The sequence below is a fragment of the Chiroxiphia lanceolata genome, chromosome 28 (assembly GCF_009829145.1).
Source record: "Chiroxiphia lanceolata isolate bChiLan1 chromosome 28, bChiLan1.pri, whole genome shotgun sequence".
NCBI lineage: Eukaryota > Metazoa > Chordata > Aves > Passeriformes > Pipridae > Chiroxiphia > Chiroxiphia lanceolata.
The window spans coordinates 643,017-660,022 of record NC_045664.1 but is presented as its reverse complement, the minus strand read 5'-3'; the positions used below and the strand labels follow the sequence as shown (position 1 = coordinate 660,022).

Genomic DNA, 17,006 nt, shown 5'->3' with positions numbered 1-17,006 from the left:
GGTGCCTGAGGCCAGGGATGTGCAGAGCCCAGGCTGTCCCACAGGGCAGTGAGGAGTGGCAGTGAGGAACCCCCCCCTCCCGTGTGTCCCCACCAGCAGAAGGCACCTACCCCTGGGACATCAGGGCCACATCCCACCAGGGACTCCCAGGCCATGGGGAGCTCAGAGCCCACAGATTTCAGTGTCACACCAAGGATTGGTCACCATGAGGGACCTGCAGCAAACTCAGCCCTTTGCAGGCTCAGCAGCAGCTGTGAAGCCTGTTAAGTCCTGCTGGCACACAGGAATTCTGTTTTAACTCATGGCTGGATTGTTAGAGCTGTGTGAAGAAGACCAGAAGGAATGTAGCAGGTAGCCTGGGCCTGGAGCACACAATCCAACGAAAACATCCCCAAAGCTGTAACTGTTTGTTCATAATTGGATACTGAGGAGCAAACTCTTGCCACACAAACCTCCAGTGAGTTCACTGAAAGGCATGAAATGTGTTTTATTAGAGAGTAGCCCCAGTGAGGGGTGATGTGGGGATGGCCAGGTATTACTGATTAACAAGGAACATCACAGAGCACAGGAGCAAAATCTGTCACCCTGGAAACTCCCCTGGGTCCTCCCTTATTTTGAATTAGGAGCCTATTTTAGAGGTGAGGAAATTCAGAAATAAAGTAATTGTCTGATTTCAGAGTCGTGAATAGAAAACTCCTCCTGAAGCAAGGAACAGAAACCAGGAGATAGAGTTTCAAATCCCCTGCTTTAGACACCAGACATGGTCCCTTTTCAGACTGAGAACAAATCCAGCCGTGCAGACCCCCAGGTCACCCCACACCCCTGTGCTTTGCCTTGTTACTGCTTGCCTGATGATTCTTCCCCCTGCAGACTCAAGGCCACACAGGCACTGCCCAGGAGCTGCCGTTTAACCCATCCTGACATCCCAGCTCACGGGGTTCTGTGGAGCCTGAGAACAAAACCGTAACCTTTCCACACACGCTATTGTGGTGTGGTTTTCCATTAACAGCCATGGAAAAGTTAACCTAAACATTAGCTCTTTTTCCTGGAACTAAAAGCTCCAAAACCAAAAGCCTGGAGATCTGCTCATCAGGCTTTTCTGGGCTGGGAGAGCAAAGCCAAGCTGGGCCTTGAGCTGGACAACCTCTTCCTGAGACAGGGAGAACCCAACTCCTAAAGGGAGCATCCCAGTCATACCTTGATCCAGGGCAACACTTACCCCAGACAGAATCACAAAGTTGTGCCTTTAGGACTGATGTCAGAATCCAAGGCAAATCCAGCAAACAGGGATTGCAGGGATGGGAATTATTTCTCACTAAGCACTGGTAGGACAAGCTTCAGTGAACAGTAATTCCCATTTCATTAGCCCTGCACAGGGTCATTGTCCTGAGCCAGGTAATGTGAAAACAGCCATCAAGTTGTGTTCATCTCACATTCACACCATGGAAGATCCTTGCCTGAGTCATGCCCTGTCTTCCTTGCCCAAAGATAAATTGGAGCCAGAAGGATCCTCCTCAGATCACTGATTTCTGGAGGCTGCAAGGCTCTCTCTGCCTCTCCAGAGGGATGTTTACCACTGCTCTTGATGAGTTGTTCCAGTTATTGCTGCCAAAAGAATGTGTTTCCTTTTTCACTTGAGTTTTTCTCTCTTTTCCTCATACTCAGTAGGTTTTGTTATTCAACCCCCACAAGAAAGGTCAGAGGTGTGTCTTTGATGTGTCACCCAGCCTTTCTCCAAGACCAGCTCCCCCTTTCCAGAAAGACAACGGGAAGAATGACCAGATCTTCCTGGAAATGACACCCATCCCACAGCACAGATGAGCCAAAAGCAGCTCCTGCAGAAGCAATCAGGGCTGTGGCTGATGTGCACATGCCCCCTCATCTCTGGGAGCCACACTCCTCAGCTCTGGCACGGGCCAGACATGGAGACTGTTGAGCTCATTCCCACGCTCCAATTTGGTTGTATCATCTTGTTTCACTTTTTTTGGAGGAGTTTGCTCTGATTGTTTCCTTCCCACAAGGTTCCCCAGCTGGTGCAGTCCTGCACAGTGTGGTCAGAGGTCTCAAGCCCCAGCTGGCAGAGCAGGGGGTGTTTTCAGGGTTGTGGCAGGTCTGGAGAGCCGGGCACAGATGGGAAGGGATGAGTAAATCAGGAGTAGGGTTTCAACGGGAGATTGGATTGGCAGAACCACTGAGGGCCCCCACGTGCACAGTGGATGTGCACAGGTATGTGCATAGGGAGCTTTAGTCACCAGCCAGTGTGACTGAACTGGTGCTCTAAGTAAGCTCTTCATTATTTCCAGTTCTTTACTGTGTTTACTTTCCTGTATTCAACGAGTGCAGCTTTCGGGTTGCTTGAACAGAACAGAGTTGTATAAACACAAATATAAACCATTGCTTTAGCATCTGGATAGACCAAACCATAGCAAGGCATCAAGGAAAGTGGGTTTTCTGCTGCTTTTTTCCTGCTGAATGCAGGCAGGATGCTTGTCTGCAGCGTGGGAATGCCTCTGGTACCACTGGAGTTCAGTGGCCATGTGTAAGGTTACTTGTCACTACTCTTTGTAAGTTTATCTTTCCCATTTAGGGTAAATCCCCAAACCTCCTCACTGGCTTCAGCAGAAAACACCATTTTGTACCTCTCTGTTCCTGGGAGTTAGAAAGTCAAATCTAGCATGGCTACACCCAACAGAAAACTCTGCTTTTCTGGTACTGGGACCCAAGAGAAAACTCCGGATCCTGCTCCAGATGTTCCCACACTGCAGTGCTTTTCACAGACTCTTTTGGGATAAACCAGAACACCCACCATTCTCAGTGCTGCCTCTGCAATGAGAGACCAGGTTATTAGAACCCCTCTGGGGTGATGACCTTATCAGTGGAAGTCTTCCTCTTAGTTTGGGAGAAAATAGCTCAAGTCTCCAATTTATTATTTATGGAGTGACCAAGGTGGCAGGAATACCTTCGGAAGGCAGGTTTTGTGAGCAAGGCTGAGCTCTAGGCTCTGGCTTTAGTAATGAGATGCAGATGGGCCTGGTTTAGTTGCAGTGATGGTTTATTGTACATTTTATCATGAAATGAGACAGTTTGAATGGCTGGTTGGTGACTCAGAGACCCAAAGGTGGCCGGGGAATGAGCCCCTTGCTGCGGGAGGCAGCGATTCCTGGCAGAGCCAGGCACACTCCACACAGGCTGAGCTCACCAAGGGGCTGCCTAACAAAGCCCAGGAGCGAGTTAACAATTTCCTAAAACTGTCTCCAGACCTCCTTGTGTGATTTAAGAGGCAGCAGGCTGCCAGCTCAGCTTTATTTCCAGCTCACAGAATCTTACCATGTCATAGAAGCTGCCTGGGAATCTGGGGTTACCTTGACAGGGGTTTGGAGCAGCAAAACCACCTGGAGACCCCTGAGCTGCCCCACCAGTGCTGATCCCAGTGACAGAATGCTGGGGGGAAGCAGATATGGATTATCCTCAGGGTTATTCTCACCCTCCTCTTTCCCCAGTGTCACCTTTGTCCAGGCACAAAGGGATGCATTTGGGGTGGGAGGTTTGCAAAGTACCCTGTGCAAGGACCACTTTCCCAAGAGAGGATTCACTCCATGTTGGCTCTGGGCAGTTCCTTCTGGAGCCAAAAGAGAGGAGCATAAGCTGCCTGTGCTGGTTGGCTCTGCAGACAGACAGACAGACAGACAGACAGACAGTCCCTGCCTCCCCTCCCCATGGGCTCAGAGCTGCTCTCAGACCCTCTGGGACTCCCCACTCTGTTCCTCCTCCTCTCCCCACTCCTCACCTCACACATCTGGGGGAGTTTCATGCCTGGACTGAGTTCAAACCATCCCTGGGATCCTTGGGAGGGGGATTTGCCTCCGAAAACTGAGTGTTGGTTTCTCCCATCATGGGTGTGCTTTGCCCTTGTAGTAGCTGCAGTCTGGCAAATCATGTCTTTGCAGGCACTAGTGTAACTCTCACATTTATTTAATATATTTAATGGTTGCCTGTTACTTGTTTGGCCATATCTCCTCAAGTTTTTGTGAATGCTTGAGTCAGTATCAGATATCAAATCACAGGCTGATTATTAAATTTCCTTTTCCTCTCTCTCTCTCTTTTCCTTCTTCTTTCTCTTCTCTTTATTTCTATATTTCTTTTTAATTCTCTCTCCTCCTTTTCATAACAGCAGGGTAACCCAGGATATTGTTTATGGAAAGTCTGAATTACTATTGACCCATACAAAATAACATTAAGGATCGTATCTTTTCCAGGGCCTCTCTTTAAACCAGGCAAAAGAAGCCAGTCCCAGTGTTTTATGATCTTAAAATGTTGATATTTTTCCAGGTATTAATTCCAGCTTGATAGGAAACCAAAAAAAACAGAAACATTTTTCATCTTTGCTTCAGAAATATGTGCTCCATCTTTGTCTGTTAAAGAGAGAGCTCCTGAGTCCCGTGGAGGGCATGTCCCTACTCTGGGACCCACTTCCCTTTCCTAAATTCCCTCTTTGCTGTGCCATGTGTGAGCCTGTTCCTGAACAGCTGGAACCACGGAGAGCAGGGCTGGAATGGGACAAAGGAAAAAGCCTCGTCCTGGTTTGAGTCCTGCTGGGACGGGGGCCAGAGGGCTGGCTGGTCAGGGAGCAAAGGAATCCTGCAGCATGCCAGGAGAAGGGGCCATCCTTCCCGAGGGTGGATTCAGCACACTGAACCCCAGGCAGTGTCTGTGCAGGTCCCAGTGTGGTGCTGTCAGTGACAGTCCAGCTCCCTGACAGCTTGCAGACTTGGTCAAAAGCAGAAAGAGAGGCAGGAGGGGGTGGGAAGTGGCTTGGACGAGGCCATGGAGTTCCCAGGAAATGCCACAGCTTGGCTGAGGCACCTGCTGCTCTGAGCACCTCTGCCCCCAGATCCTGCCGGGCACAAAGGCTCCAGCTGCTCTCCTGAACAGCCACCACCACCCTGAGCTGCAGCTCCTGCAGGCTCCTGTCCCCAGAGCCCCACTGCCCACCCAGCCCTGCCAGCCCTGGCAGTGCTCCTCAGCCAGATGGGAAGGACAAAGGGAAAGGCTGGGATCAAGTGTGCAACCCTGGGGCACTCCCAGGACAGGGACCGTGGGCAGAGGAGACACCAGAGGCAGGGAAGACACAGGAGACAGAGGAGACACAGCCCCCATGGTCCAGTGTCCACTCACAGCCAGTGTCCACACACAGCCCCCATGGCAGAGTGTCCATGGTCACACAGCTCAGTGTCCATGGTCACACAGCTCAGTGTCCATGGTCACACACAGCTCAGTGTCCATGGTCACACAGCTCAGTGTCCATGGTCACACACAGCTCAGTGTCCATGGTCACACAGCTCAGTGTCCATGGTCACACACAGCTCAGTGTCCATGGTCACACAGCAGAGTGTCCATGGTCACACAGCAGAGTGTCCATGGTCACACAGCTCAGTGTCCATGGTCACACACAGCTCAGTGTCCATGGTCACACAGCTCAGTGTCCATGGTCACACACAGCTCAGTGTCCATGGTCACACAGCTCAGTGTCCATGGTCACACACAGCTCAGTGTCCATGGTCACACAGCTCAGTGTCCATGGTCACACACAGCTCAGTGTCCATGGTCACACACAGCTCAGTGTCCATGGTCACACACAGCAGTGTCCATGGTCACACAGCAGAGTGTCCATGGTCACACACAGCTCAGTGTCCATGGTCACACACAGCTCAGTGTCCATGGTCACACAGCAGAGTGTCCATGGTCACACACAGCTCAGTGTCCATGGTCACACAGCTCAGTGTCCATGGTCACACAGCAGAGTGTCCATGGTCACACACAGCTCAGTGTCCATGGTCACACAGCAGAGTGTCCATGGTCACACAGCAGAGTGTCCATGGTCACACACAGCTCAGTGTCCATGGTCACACAGCAGAGTGTCCATGGTCACACACAGCTCAGTGTCCATGGTCACACAGCTCAGTGTCCATGGTCACACAGCAGAGTGTCCATGGTCACACACAGCTCAGTGTCCATGGTCACACAGCAGAGTGTCCATGGTCACACAGCAGAGTGTCCATGGTCACACACAGCTCAGTGTCCATGGTCACACACAGCAGTGTCCATGGTCACACAGCAGAGTGTCCATGGTCACACACAGCTCAGTGTCCATGGTCACACAGCAGAGTGTCCATGGTCACACAGCAGAGTGTCCATGGTCACACACAGCTCAGTGTCCATGGTCACACAGCTCAGTGTCCATGGTCACACAGCAGAGTGTCCATGGTCACACAGCAGAGTGTCCATGGTCACACACAGCTCAGTGTCCATGGTCACACAGCAGAGTGTCCATGGTCACACAGCAGAGTGTCCATGGTCACACAGCTCAGTGTCCATGGTCACACACAGCAGTGTCCATGGTCACACAGCAGAGTGTCCATGGTCACACACAGCTCAGTGTCCATGGTCACACAGCAGAGTGTCCATGGTCACACAGCAGAGTGTCCATGGTCACACACAGCTCAGTGTCCATGGTCACACAGCAGAGTGTCCATGGTCACACAGCAGAGTGTCCATGGTCACACACAGCTCAGTGTCCATGGTCACACAGCTCGGTGTCCATGGTCACACAGCAGAGTGTCCATGGTCACACAGCTCAGTGTCCGTGGTCACACAGATCAGTGTCCATGGTCACACAGCTCAGTGTCCATGGTCACACAGCAGTGTCCATGGTCACACACAGTCCCCACAGCTCGGTGTCTGTGGACACAGACAGTCCCCATTTCCCAGTGTCCATGGCACTGCTCCTACCTCCAGCCCTAATTCAGCTGTTGGAAGTGCAAGAGTGAGGCCACTCAGAGCAGAATTGATTGTTCCTGAGCCTCCCAGAGCTGTTCTCTAGAAAAACAACAGAAAATGTGAGAGTGAACTGCCCTTGCTGATTTTGCTGATTCCACTAAATTTCAGATCTAATAATGTCTCCATATTGCTTCAATTGTCTCTTCTGAGGCACAGCTGTGACTCTCCCCCCTGAGGGGTTGTGGCTGCACAAAGGGAAATAAAACTCAGCCAAGGTGTTGGACACAGCAGCCTTTCAATATCCAGCCTGTTCCCTACGTTCATACATCCTGGATCTCCGGCTTCTGTCTCCCTGCTAGAAAGACTCAGAATTGGCTCCTCATTCTCAAAGCTCTGGTGTAACCTGGTTAAGGAGTCTTTTCTCCTGGGATTTAAAGTGACTTTCTGTTGAAGGATGCAAAGTAGCATTCAGTGGAAATGGGTTCATTTCCTGCCTCCTGGATATTCCGACACCATCTTCCACATCTGCCCCATCTAAATTTGGACACCTAAATGAGGTGATGCACCTTGGTGGGGAGCCAAGAGGGGCTGATAACTGGTGGTCACTGAGACCCTCATAAAATCCCAGCTTTGGGAAGGTCCCTGTGAGCCTGTGATCCCTGTGGTCCCTGTCCCACTGACAGTAGAGACATCCTCTTACCTGTGGTACCTCAGACACTCCCACTGGTTTTGCATCCAGACCTCAAGGCTGAACAAGGCATTTGGGCCCCTTTATTTAGAGGGTCTTTTAGTGCCACATCCAATTCTATTATCTGTGGGATGAACAGAACTGTGCTGGCAATGAGGAGCCCTGGAAGACCTTGGGTGGGTGGGTGAGCGGTCAACCAACCTGCTCTTCATCCAGACCCTTCTCCAGGTCCAACAGTGCTGACTGGAGCAGGTCAGCGATGCTGAGGGTTTATTTTCCTCCTGCAGTTCATACACAGAGCCCAGCTGTGAGTCAGGCCCCCCTTTGGGTAAGTGCAGGTGGGAAAACATGTCTGGACACGTGTTTCAGAGAGAGCTGAGTCCTTTAGAGCTTGAGGGTTAAACTGTTTGTCTCACACTCTGCTGGCACAACCTCTGCCCTTTTGTTATCATATTGCTAGGTACAACGGGGTTAGCATCCAGCTCTTTGCTTGAAGGAGCTCTCTACCTCCTGGACCTGCTTTGCATTTGTACCCAGGGCACCAGTAAAACATTTGCTGCCCCTCGTACAAGGGCACAGTAATTTGTTTCCTGGACATCCCCTTGTCATTCAGTCTAACAGTTCTCCTCCCCGAGGAGCTGCTGGCTTCCCCATTTCCTCTGAGGCAGTGGAGCTGCCAAAGTCCATCTCAGTCTATCTGAACTGAAAAGTTCTCTCTGGCATTGTCCCCCATCTGGGTGAAAGGAATGTTGAGATGAAACACAAGAGCTCCCTCGGTCTGGCAGTTCTCCAAGGGAGGGGGGAGCCTGCCCTGTGTCCCTGCCCTCCACACGTGCTGGGTGCCCTGCAGGTCCCACTGCATGGCAGGAGGACAGACAGGTCACTGTCAGTGCAGGACAGCACAGTGAGCTGGGAGCAAAGGACATGGGAGGGGATAGGGAATGGCATGTGGGAGCTGAGGGAAAAAGCACATCCACCCTGTGTTAGGGAGAGAAGGTTTGAACTCTGGCGTGAGACCAGCTTAAAGCACAGGGCAGGGGGCAGAGGGAGGTGATGCTCCGTGCTGAGATTTTAAGTAAATAGCCTGGGACAGGCCTGCTGAGTGAGAGAAAGTCTGAACCTGAGCTGACTGGGTCAGGTCTGGCTCTCATGTCTGTGCCCCTGTGCTGTCTCTGCCCTGCATCGGAGCAGCCTGTGCTCAGACTCCAGCCCAGCTGCTTGCCCAGAGCAGCATGTGACAGGCCGTGTCTGAGGGTTAGCAAGGACACAGGAGAATTAATCACAGTGGACAAAAGAGCTCTGTCGTTGCAAAGCAACCCTATTCCTGGAGAAGGAGTCGTCTCTGATCGTGGATATCTGCAGTAGCTCATGAGCAGGGGCTCTCTGGGTCATAGCTGACTGGAAGGACTGATGCAAACACAGTGCAGGGACAGTTGGTGTGACTTGGGAGCCTCTTTTGTCTGATAATGGCACTGCTGAGCTGTCCCAGCCCGTTCTCACCAATAACAAATCAAATCTTTGCCAGTGTCCAGGATGCACAGGATGTGCTCCTTTACCCTTCCGAACTGTGCCTTAAGCATGAAATGGCTTGTAGTCCTCAAGCCCTGCCCCAGCCCCAAATCCAAAGGTTTCTGAGCCTCTCTGCATCCTCCTCAATGCTCTCAGGGCGGTGCTCAGTCCCATTTGGACCAGCAGCTCCATAACCTCACTCCCAGAGCATCCAGACAGAGCATCTCTCCATACAAAAACAACTGCAACTTTTTGTTCTCTGGCCACGATTTCTGACTTCTGCTGCTTTTTGTTCGGGTTTATTTTATTCTCATCATAAATAAAGAAAACAAACTAGTGCAAAAAATGGTCTGAAATTACTAAAGTTGCATGGCAGGAGATGTGGCACTGGAACAAGGAAAACATTCTCATGGGGTTTTTTTATGTCGGGGTCAGACTTTGCCTCACTCAGCAGGCCTGCCCACGGTATTTACTTAAAATCTCAGCAAAGTGCATTAACACAACGTTAAAGCAGAGATAGGAGCCCAGGGAGAGCAAATGGGCCCGGGGGTGCTCTGGGCTGTGCTCATTGCAGGCTGTGCTCTGCCCTGGTTTGGGCAGCCCTGGAGATGAAGGATGTGTGGAGCGTTCCTGCTCCCTCTGGCACTTCATTTGGTGTTGGCATTTGTTCTATGCAAGGGCTGGAGAACAAGCCCCACTGCACAGCCAGCATTGGTGGCTCAGTGTGGGGGCCGTGGTCTCCCTGTCCCTCCCCGGTGTCGTGCTGTCAGGACAAACCTGACAAGCCTGAGCCTCGATCCTCAGGGAGGGGCATCACCGGGGGTGTGTTCTGACCGTCCCAGGGGCTCTGCTCTGCCCCAGCCCCGTTCCTCAGGGAGAGCCTGGTTGGACCAGAGGCTGTTCCTGCAGCCAGAAATGCAGGGCTCAGAGGAGCAGCCCGGGGTGGGGGGGTCACCTTGATGCACTTCAAGGCACTGGGAAATCTCTGCCTCCCTTAAAGGACCTCTGCTTGCCCCAGGCAGGCTGAGCTCGGCTGAGGCTGCTCCTCCAGCCCCAGTGCTGGGCAGGGAACTCCCTTCCCTCTGAGGGCTCAGGCAGATGTTCCTCCACATCCCCAGAGCACAGATCCCGCTGGCAGAGCTCCTGGAGAGGAGCTGTCTGTGCATCTCTGTGTCACCCTGTCTGTGCATCTCTGTGTCACCCTGTCTGTGCATCCTTGTGTCACCCTGTCTGTGTATCTCTGGGTCACTCTGTCTGTGCATCCCTGTCTGTGCATCCCTGTGTCACCCTGTCTGTGCATCCCTGTGTCACCCTGTCTGTGCATCCTTGTGTCACCCTGTCTGTGCATCCCTGTCTGTGCATCCCTGTCTGTGCATCCCTGTCTGTGCATCCTTGTGTCACCCTGTCTGTGCATCCCTGTCTGTGCATCCCTGGGTCACCCTGTCTGTGCATCCCTGGGTCAGTCCTTCCACGCCAGCTCCCCTCTCCCCTCTCACATCCTCCCAGCACCACTTCTCCCAGCATCTCCCTTGTTCACTTCGGGCCCTTCCTGCAGAGCATTTGTCCACAGGCTGGGAGGAGATTCAGAGCTGGAGAAAGGATTTAAATGACTGATGTTTTTACCCCAACAAATCTACTCCAGCCTGCAGGGGCTCAATGCTCCCTTTGGCATTTTTTCACCAGGAAAAACATTTACTTTGGGAGAGGAAAGAGGAAAACAGAAAATAAGCCCATGTTCACAAGTCTAAAAAATAAAGAATGGACGCAGAAATCCTCTGGTGCCTTTTAGGATGATTTCATATCTAAAGGAATGAATCCATAATACAATAGTGCTGATTCTGACATTCGAGTATTTACAGTGGGATCTTTTGCAGGTGGAATTTTGGAGGAAAAAAAAGAAAAAAATAACAGCTCAGGGGGCAAAGGTTTTGTTTAAAAATGTACAACAAACTGTAGCTTAGCACCAAAGAGTGAGAAAAGCAGTTTATTGGCTTCTCACAAGCACTTGAGTATCAAGACATCCCGATGAGGAATGGATGCATTTCAGAAAAAATTCTGAGCAAGAAACTGTCTTTGTTAAACAAACCTTCCCTTTTGCCTGGTTGATAAATGGTAGAAAGGGACACAAAAACTGGGAAGGAGAGAGAGGCTCCAAAGGGGCAAAGCCCAGATTTTGTACTGTTGGAAGTTCAAGGCTGAGGTGTGGGAAGAGGCATCTGTGGCTGCAGGGACAGACCATGGGCTGTGCACGGACTCCAGTGCCAGCTCTGGAATGGGGGACAAGGACAAGGGGGAATGGCATTCAACTGATGGAGGGCAGGTTTATATTGGATATTAAGGCAAACTTCTTTACTCAGAGGGTGGGGAGGCCCTGGCACAGGTTGCCCAGAGAAGCTGTGGCTGCCCCATCTCTGGAAATGTCCAAGGCCAGGTTGGACAGGGCTTGGAGCAACCTGGGCTAGTGGAAGGTGTCCCTACCCATGGCAGGGGGTGGCACTGGATGGGCTTTAAGGTCCTTCCAACCCAAACCATTCCCTGATTCTGTGGAAAAGACTCCTGCAGTGTCAGCAGGACCTGGAGTGCCCCGTGCTGTGCTGGGAAGATCCTGGAGCTGGAGAACAGGGTGAGGTTTCCTCCTGCTCCGCAGGCAGAGCTGTGTCGGGGTGTCCCCTCTCGTTGCTCTCACAGGAGTTGCTCTCCCAGCCCCGTGGAGGGAGTGGGGGCCGGGGTTGTGCCCGGCGCACTGGCACTGGGGTGGATTTGGGCACAGTTGGTGGCTCAGCTGGGATGTTGCCTCAGTGGTAACTCTGCTTTTCCCCGTTCTCTCGTTCCAGGGCCGCTGCATCAACTTCACCAGAGTGAAGAACACCGAGGCCCCCCCCAAGTACCCCCTCAACAACTCGTACCCCCCGTCAGCTCCCCCCCCGGCCCCCATCTACACCCCCCCGCCCCCAGCCCCCATCTACACCCCCCCTCCGCCCAGTTCCCCCACCCCCCACCCCCCCTCCCCATCCTCCACCCTCCCCCCGCTGCCCCCCCCGCCCCAGGCCCCCCCCCCCAACCGGGCACCCCCTCCCTCCCGGCCCCCCCCTCGCCCCACAGTCTAGGGGGGGGTCGGCCTTGCTCCCGTCTCTTCCACGAGTGTCCCAGAGGCTCTTCCAGCAGTACTGTATCACATCCCTCCTGGGGGGAAGGGGGCAGAGGAACCGGAGCCTTCCTGGAACGGGTGACAGCAGAACCAGTGACTCCGTAGTCGTCTTTCTCCTTTAGTTTTCTCCTATTTTTTGACTCCCTTGTGCATTGGTGCCACCAAACTATCGCAGCAAGAAAAGCCAAGAGGCTGCAGGAGCAGGACAAACAACTCCTGAGTTCCATTCCAGCAAGGCTCTCCCCACTCCTGGTCCCCCTGTGCCCCATCATGGTGATTCCAGGACACACTGGAAAAAAGGAATGGATAACTAGAATGAGCTCTTTACAAAGGAAATTCTCCCCGGGGAAGGACTGCAAAAGACTCTTCCAAGTGCAGACATCCCAGCCAGCAACCTGGAGACAGCTGCACAAACGTCCTGGGACAAGGTTGGATGTGTAGCAGGACACTGATCCCCTCCTCCTCCTGTGCCAGCTGCCAAGGGAACGGTGACAACAGCAGCTCTGCCAGCACAGGAACCCTCTAAATGTGGGGAGAATCACTCACAGGCAGCTGTTCCCACAGACCAGGAGCTGGAGATGGGAAGGTGTTGGCATCTCAGAGGGTCTGGAAAGGAGAAGGGGTAGGTCTCTGGGGTGTGGATCCGAGGATGTTGGTATGTGGAAGTGCAGGTGGATGAAAATGGAGTGTAACAAGGAAAATTAATTACATGGGAAGATAAAGCAGTCAGGGCGTCACGAGGCTGTGACCCCATCCCTGAGGACACCAACAACTGGGGACAGGGCAGCCTGCAGTGCTGCCAGTGGGACAGAGGAGGTGGCAAACGTTGAGGAATCTGGGAAAGGTAAGGTTGGCAGGAGAACCTTTGTGTTCAGTTTAGACAATTATGTGCATCCAGTCAATCACTCCACAGTTCTGAAGTGTAATTTAATGTTTCCACTTTAAAGGAGAACATTCTGAATACAAACCAGAGGTTTGGTGCATCAAGGTCTCCAAATCCAGTCTGCTTGGGCTCCTTGTTCCTGACAGTTTGAAATGGTCACCACTGATGCCTTCCTGTTTCTGTAAATCCTGTTCTTTTACCCCAGAAATGTTTTCACGTGGATTTTTGTGTTTTCCTTTCCTTTTCTAAATAAGTAGCAGATGCCTCCCAAACTGGGAGTGAAGAAGAGCCAGTGTGCTTACTCACTCCTGTCAGCTCTCCACAGCATCACTCCCATTAGCAGTTGTTGACTAAGGCAAAACTCAACCCACGGGACTCTCCAGATGGGAATCTGGAGTCTGCCAAGGAATGCACTGGCTGCATTTCTCCTGCTTTCTCCTCACCTCCACAGGACCCCCACCACATCCCTCTGCATCACTCATGCACACCTGTATCCTACAGCAAACCTGAGCACCTGCCTTTGCATCCCAGAGCCAGAGACGGTTGGGACCACTCAGCATTCCAGCCAAACCTCTGGCTCCCTGGGTTCCTGTCGGGATCAGTTCTCACAAAGCTCTGTCTCAAAGTCATAAGAGATGAACCATCTTTGTAGCTGCAGTTCTGTGGATAGCGAAGGGTTGTCACCTCGTTTTTTACCAGATAAAGAAATGCTTTGCCAAGTACTTCCTTCAGTGCTGTTGGATATATTAATTCTAGCTTTTTCTAGCAAAACAAGAGAAAAAAAGGAAAAAGAAAAAAAAATTACTCAAGGAGGAAAGGGAGGAGAGGAAAGAGACTCAGTGGAGAATTGCCCTGGGCCCCTTTGGGTGGGGACAGGAGGGAGCCCTCAGCACGAGGCTCTGGGTCACTGTCACACACCAGCTTCACCCTCCCCAGGGTCAGGGTCAGGTCTTAGGTGAGATGAACACCCGTCACGATGGACCCCAGGATCCAGCCCCCAGCCAGGGCTGCCTGTCCTTCCCAAAGGCTCCTCAGCTCCCCCCACACTGCTCTGGCTGCAGGCAGCACGGAGCAGTGCCCAGCTGGGAGCAAAACCACCAGTTCTGCTGCTCACCCCTTCAGGTTTATCAGCTCCAGGCCGTGGTTGGTTCCACAGGACGACTTCATGGTTGGCAGGTGGGAGGGAGAAGCTTTAACACCCTGACACAAGTTTGGTTGGATTCCCTCGTGGGATGGACGGGATCTGGTTAGAAAAAGAGCTGTTTGGTTTGGTTTCATGATGGAAGGTGTAAAAACTGGGAATGGTGTAATACAGGATCAATAGATATGGCCCTAACAGATCCTCAGTATTCCAAAAAGGGTGGAAAGGAAGTTGATTTTCAATATGGCATTGGGAATTTTATTTTTTAAGTGTCAATTAACCAATAAATTAGTTAATTGGTTAATTAACCAGTAAACCTACTGCTGGAGGAAAAATAAAAGCAGTGTATTCTCCATGACTTCTTGCAGATGTATATAGAAATATTCATTCTCCCAAAAGTAAGGGAAAAAAACCCTATGGATTTAAAGAAGCAAAATAAAGCCTAGATCAAGCCTAGGCTAGAAAAACCCTGATTTTCAAATACCCCCTATGCAATCATCCAGTTCGTGAATGAAAAACAAGCTCCAAATTTTTTGTTGTACATATTGTTGCTGCATGCTTACCATATGTTAGATGGAAGCATTTCCTATCCCTTGTGGATAAAAGAACATTTTTCAAGTTGTAGTAAATTATTCTAAAGCCAATGACATTTCATGGCATGTTATTGTATCAAGCTGTGCTTGTTGTATTTTTTCTTTACGATGCTTTGTCTTATAAATGTACAAATATTTCCTGTAGTGACGAACACCTGTTTTACATGGCATTAATTGAGGCACTGCAGCTCCAGGCCACACACCCCCTTGCTCCATTGGCAAAGGGGTCGATCTGGGGTGGGATCCGGCCGGAGCACAATGGGGAGACAAAGCCAAGCACTCCCAATCTGCAGTGGGTTGGCTTTGGAGACACTTCCTAATGTTCTCAGAAAAACTGAGAGCATGTTTGGTGGTGAATTTTGTACTTGATTTGTATTTAGGAAAGAATTCCTCCCTGTGAGGGTGGTGAGGGGCTGGGATGGAATTCCCAGAGAAGCTGTGGCTGCCCCATCTCTGGAAGTGTCCAAGGCCAGGTTGGAGCAACCTGGGCTAGTGGAAGGTGTCCCTGCCCATGGCAGGGATGGCACTGGATGGGCTTTACAGTCCCTTCCAACCCAAACCATTCTGTGATTCTGTGATTTAGGATCAACCTACATCTGGGTGCAGAAATGGCTCCCAAAAGTACCACACGTGCCTTTAAAATCTGTGCTCCCTTTGCGCCAGGTCCTAAAGATTGACTTAGGAACTTAATGTAAGGCCATCAAGGGTGAAAACTTGGTCCTGAAATAAACTCAACTCGCACTGCCAATTAATGCTGTGTAAATGAGGGTGGATGCTGGAGCACCGTGCCCTGCCATGTGGTGCCCTACGTACTCTGTGTCTATAAACCTGTCCTGGAACACGTTGTGTTGCCGTCAGTCCACACCAGCCAACTCCCAAGGAAGCATTCATTCCAGAGCAAAAGGACCTGAGTGATGCTGCAGCTGCTCTGCCATCTCAGAGACCCCAGCAGGTCTCACTGGTTACCAGTTGCTCCAGTCTGGGCTGGTCTGAACAGCAGTAAAAGGTGTCTGATGGCACCAAACCAATAATCAGTCGTTTGGTTTGCTCTGAACAGGTCACTTCAATTCCTCCCTGTGTTTCTCATTCATTCAAAACTCAATGCCTCGCAGCCTCAAAGGACTGAGCAGCTGTATTTGACAAAGAGGCAGATTATGTTTTATTTTAATTGCCAGAATGTCACAGATTGTTGCTGGCTGCACTTTGAAGTGCTCACCCACACGAACTTCGCGGTCGCTCAAATTCCCTCCCTAGTCCTTGGTGTGTGCAGGCATCTTCTGCACTGTGTATTTTGGGGAAGGGAGGTGTCTGGCTTCTGAGGGCTCTGGCAAGACTTGGGGTAACCAGTCAGGGATGTTGACCTGTGTGTGGTGCTGATGCAGGGAAGAAGCAGAATTGACCCTGTTGTGCTGTTGAATTCCATGTTGTCAGCTCAGCCAGTGATGTTTTACTCCCTCTGTTTGTTGCATGTGTCGTGTTAAATTCAGTCATTACTCTTGTTGCCCTTGATGTTACTATTAAAGAACTACACCAGTCTGGGCTGGGCTCTGTGCAGTTCCTTGCCGAGGGAAAGCAAACGAAGCAGGAGAATCCTGGGCAACAGGTTTTCTCAAAAACTGGCTTTTTGTTATCCTGGGGAGCTCAAGCTTGGTGATTTTCTTCCCAGAGCATTTCTGCCTGACATAAAGCCTGTTTTCACTGGGATGTGACACAGCCCAAACTGTCACCTCCTCCCCTGGTCCCCAGAGCCTCCCAAACTCCCATTTCACATGAGCCCTTCCCAGAGGCACTTTGAACAGAGCACAGCCATCAGAAATAACCAGTCTTAACTATTACTAACTCATCTGGGTTTTGCTATGGTTGGAATAGTTTATTCCATAAAGATTAACAGAGCATGAAGAAGTTCAGCCTCAGCACCTGCCCTCTTTCAGCCAAGCACACACACCCAGGCTTTTACCTTCCTCTGGAAAGGAGAGCTGGCACTTCCCTCAGCACGTCCAACCTGGCAAATCTGGGCTCAGCCTGCATTTTTCTTACTGTGTTTTATTTAAGCCAAACTTGTAAATGCAGAGAGGGAAGTCACAGTGCTCAGCAGGTCCTGTTCTCACCTGGACAAAAGGTGCTTTTTAAACCAAGACTCAAACAAAATCAGTTGCTTTGCTTAGAAGGGACAGGTGAAAAAAAACCACAGGGGAAGTTAAACCTGAGCTCAGGAGAGACAATGCAAACAAACCCACCTCAATGGCAGCCCTGGGTCTGTCAGGGCA

At 51.2% G+C, this 17,006-nt stretch overlaps 1 protein-coding gene across 1 annotated transcript in view; it reads left to right on the top strand.

The window, feature by feature from the left end:
* The window catches only part of ANTXR1 (ANTXR cell adhesion molecule 1), a 107,559-nt gene extending 92,341 nt beyond the window's left edge, over positions 1-15,218 (top strand). The window contains exon 18 of the mRNA XM_032712459.1: positions 11,809-15,218. Within this exon, the coding sequence (XP_032568350.1) occupies positions 11,809-12,081 (273 nt within the window). The 3' untranslated portion in view covers positions 12,082-15,218. The remainder of the gene's footprint in view (positions 1-11,808) is intronic.
* Positions 15,219-17,006: the final 1,788 nt, after the last annotated feature.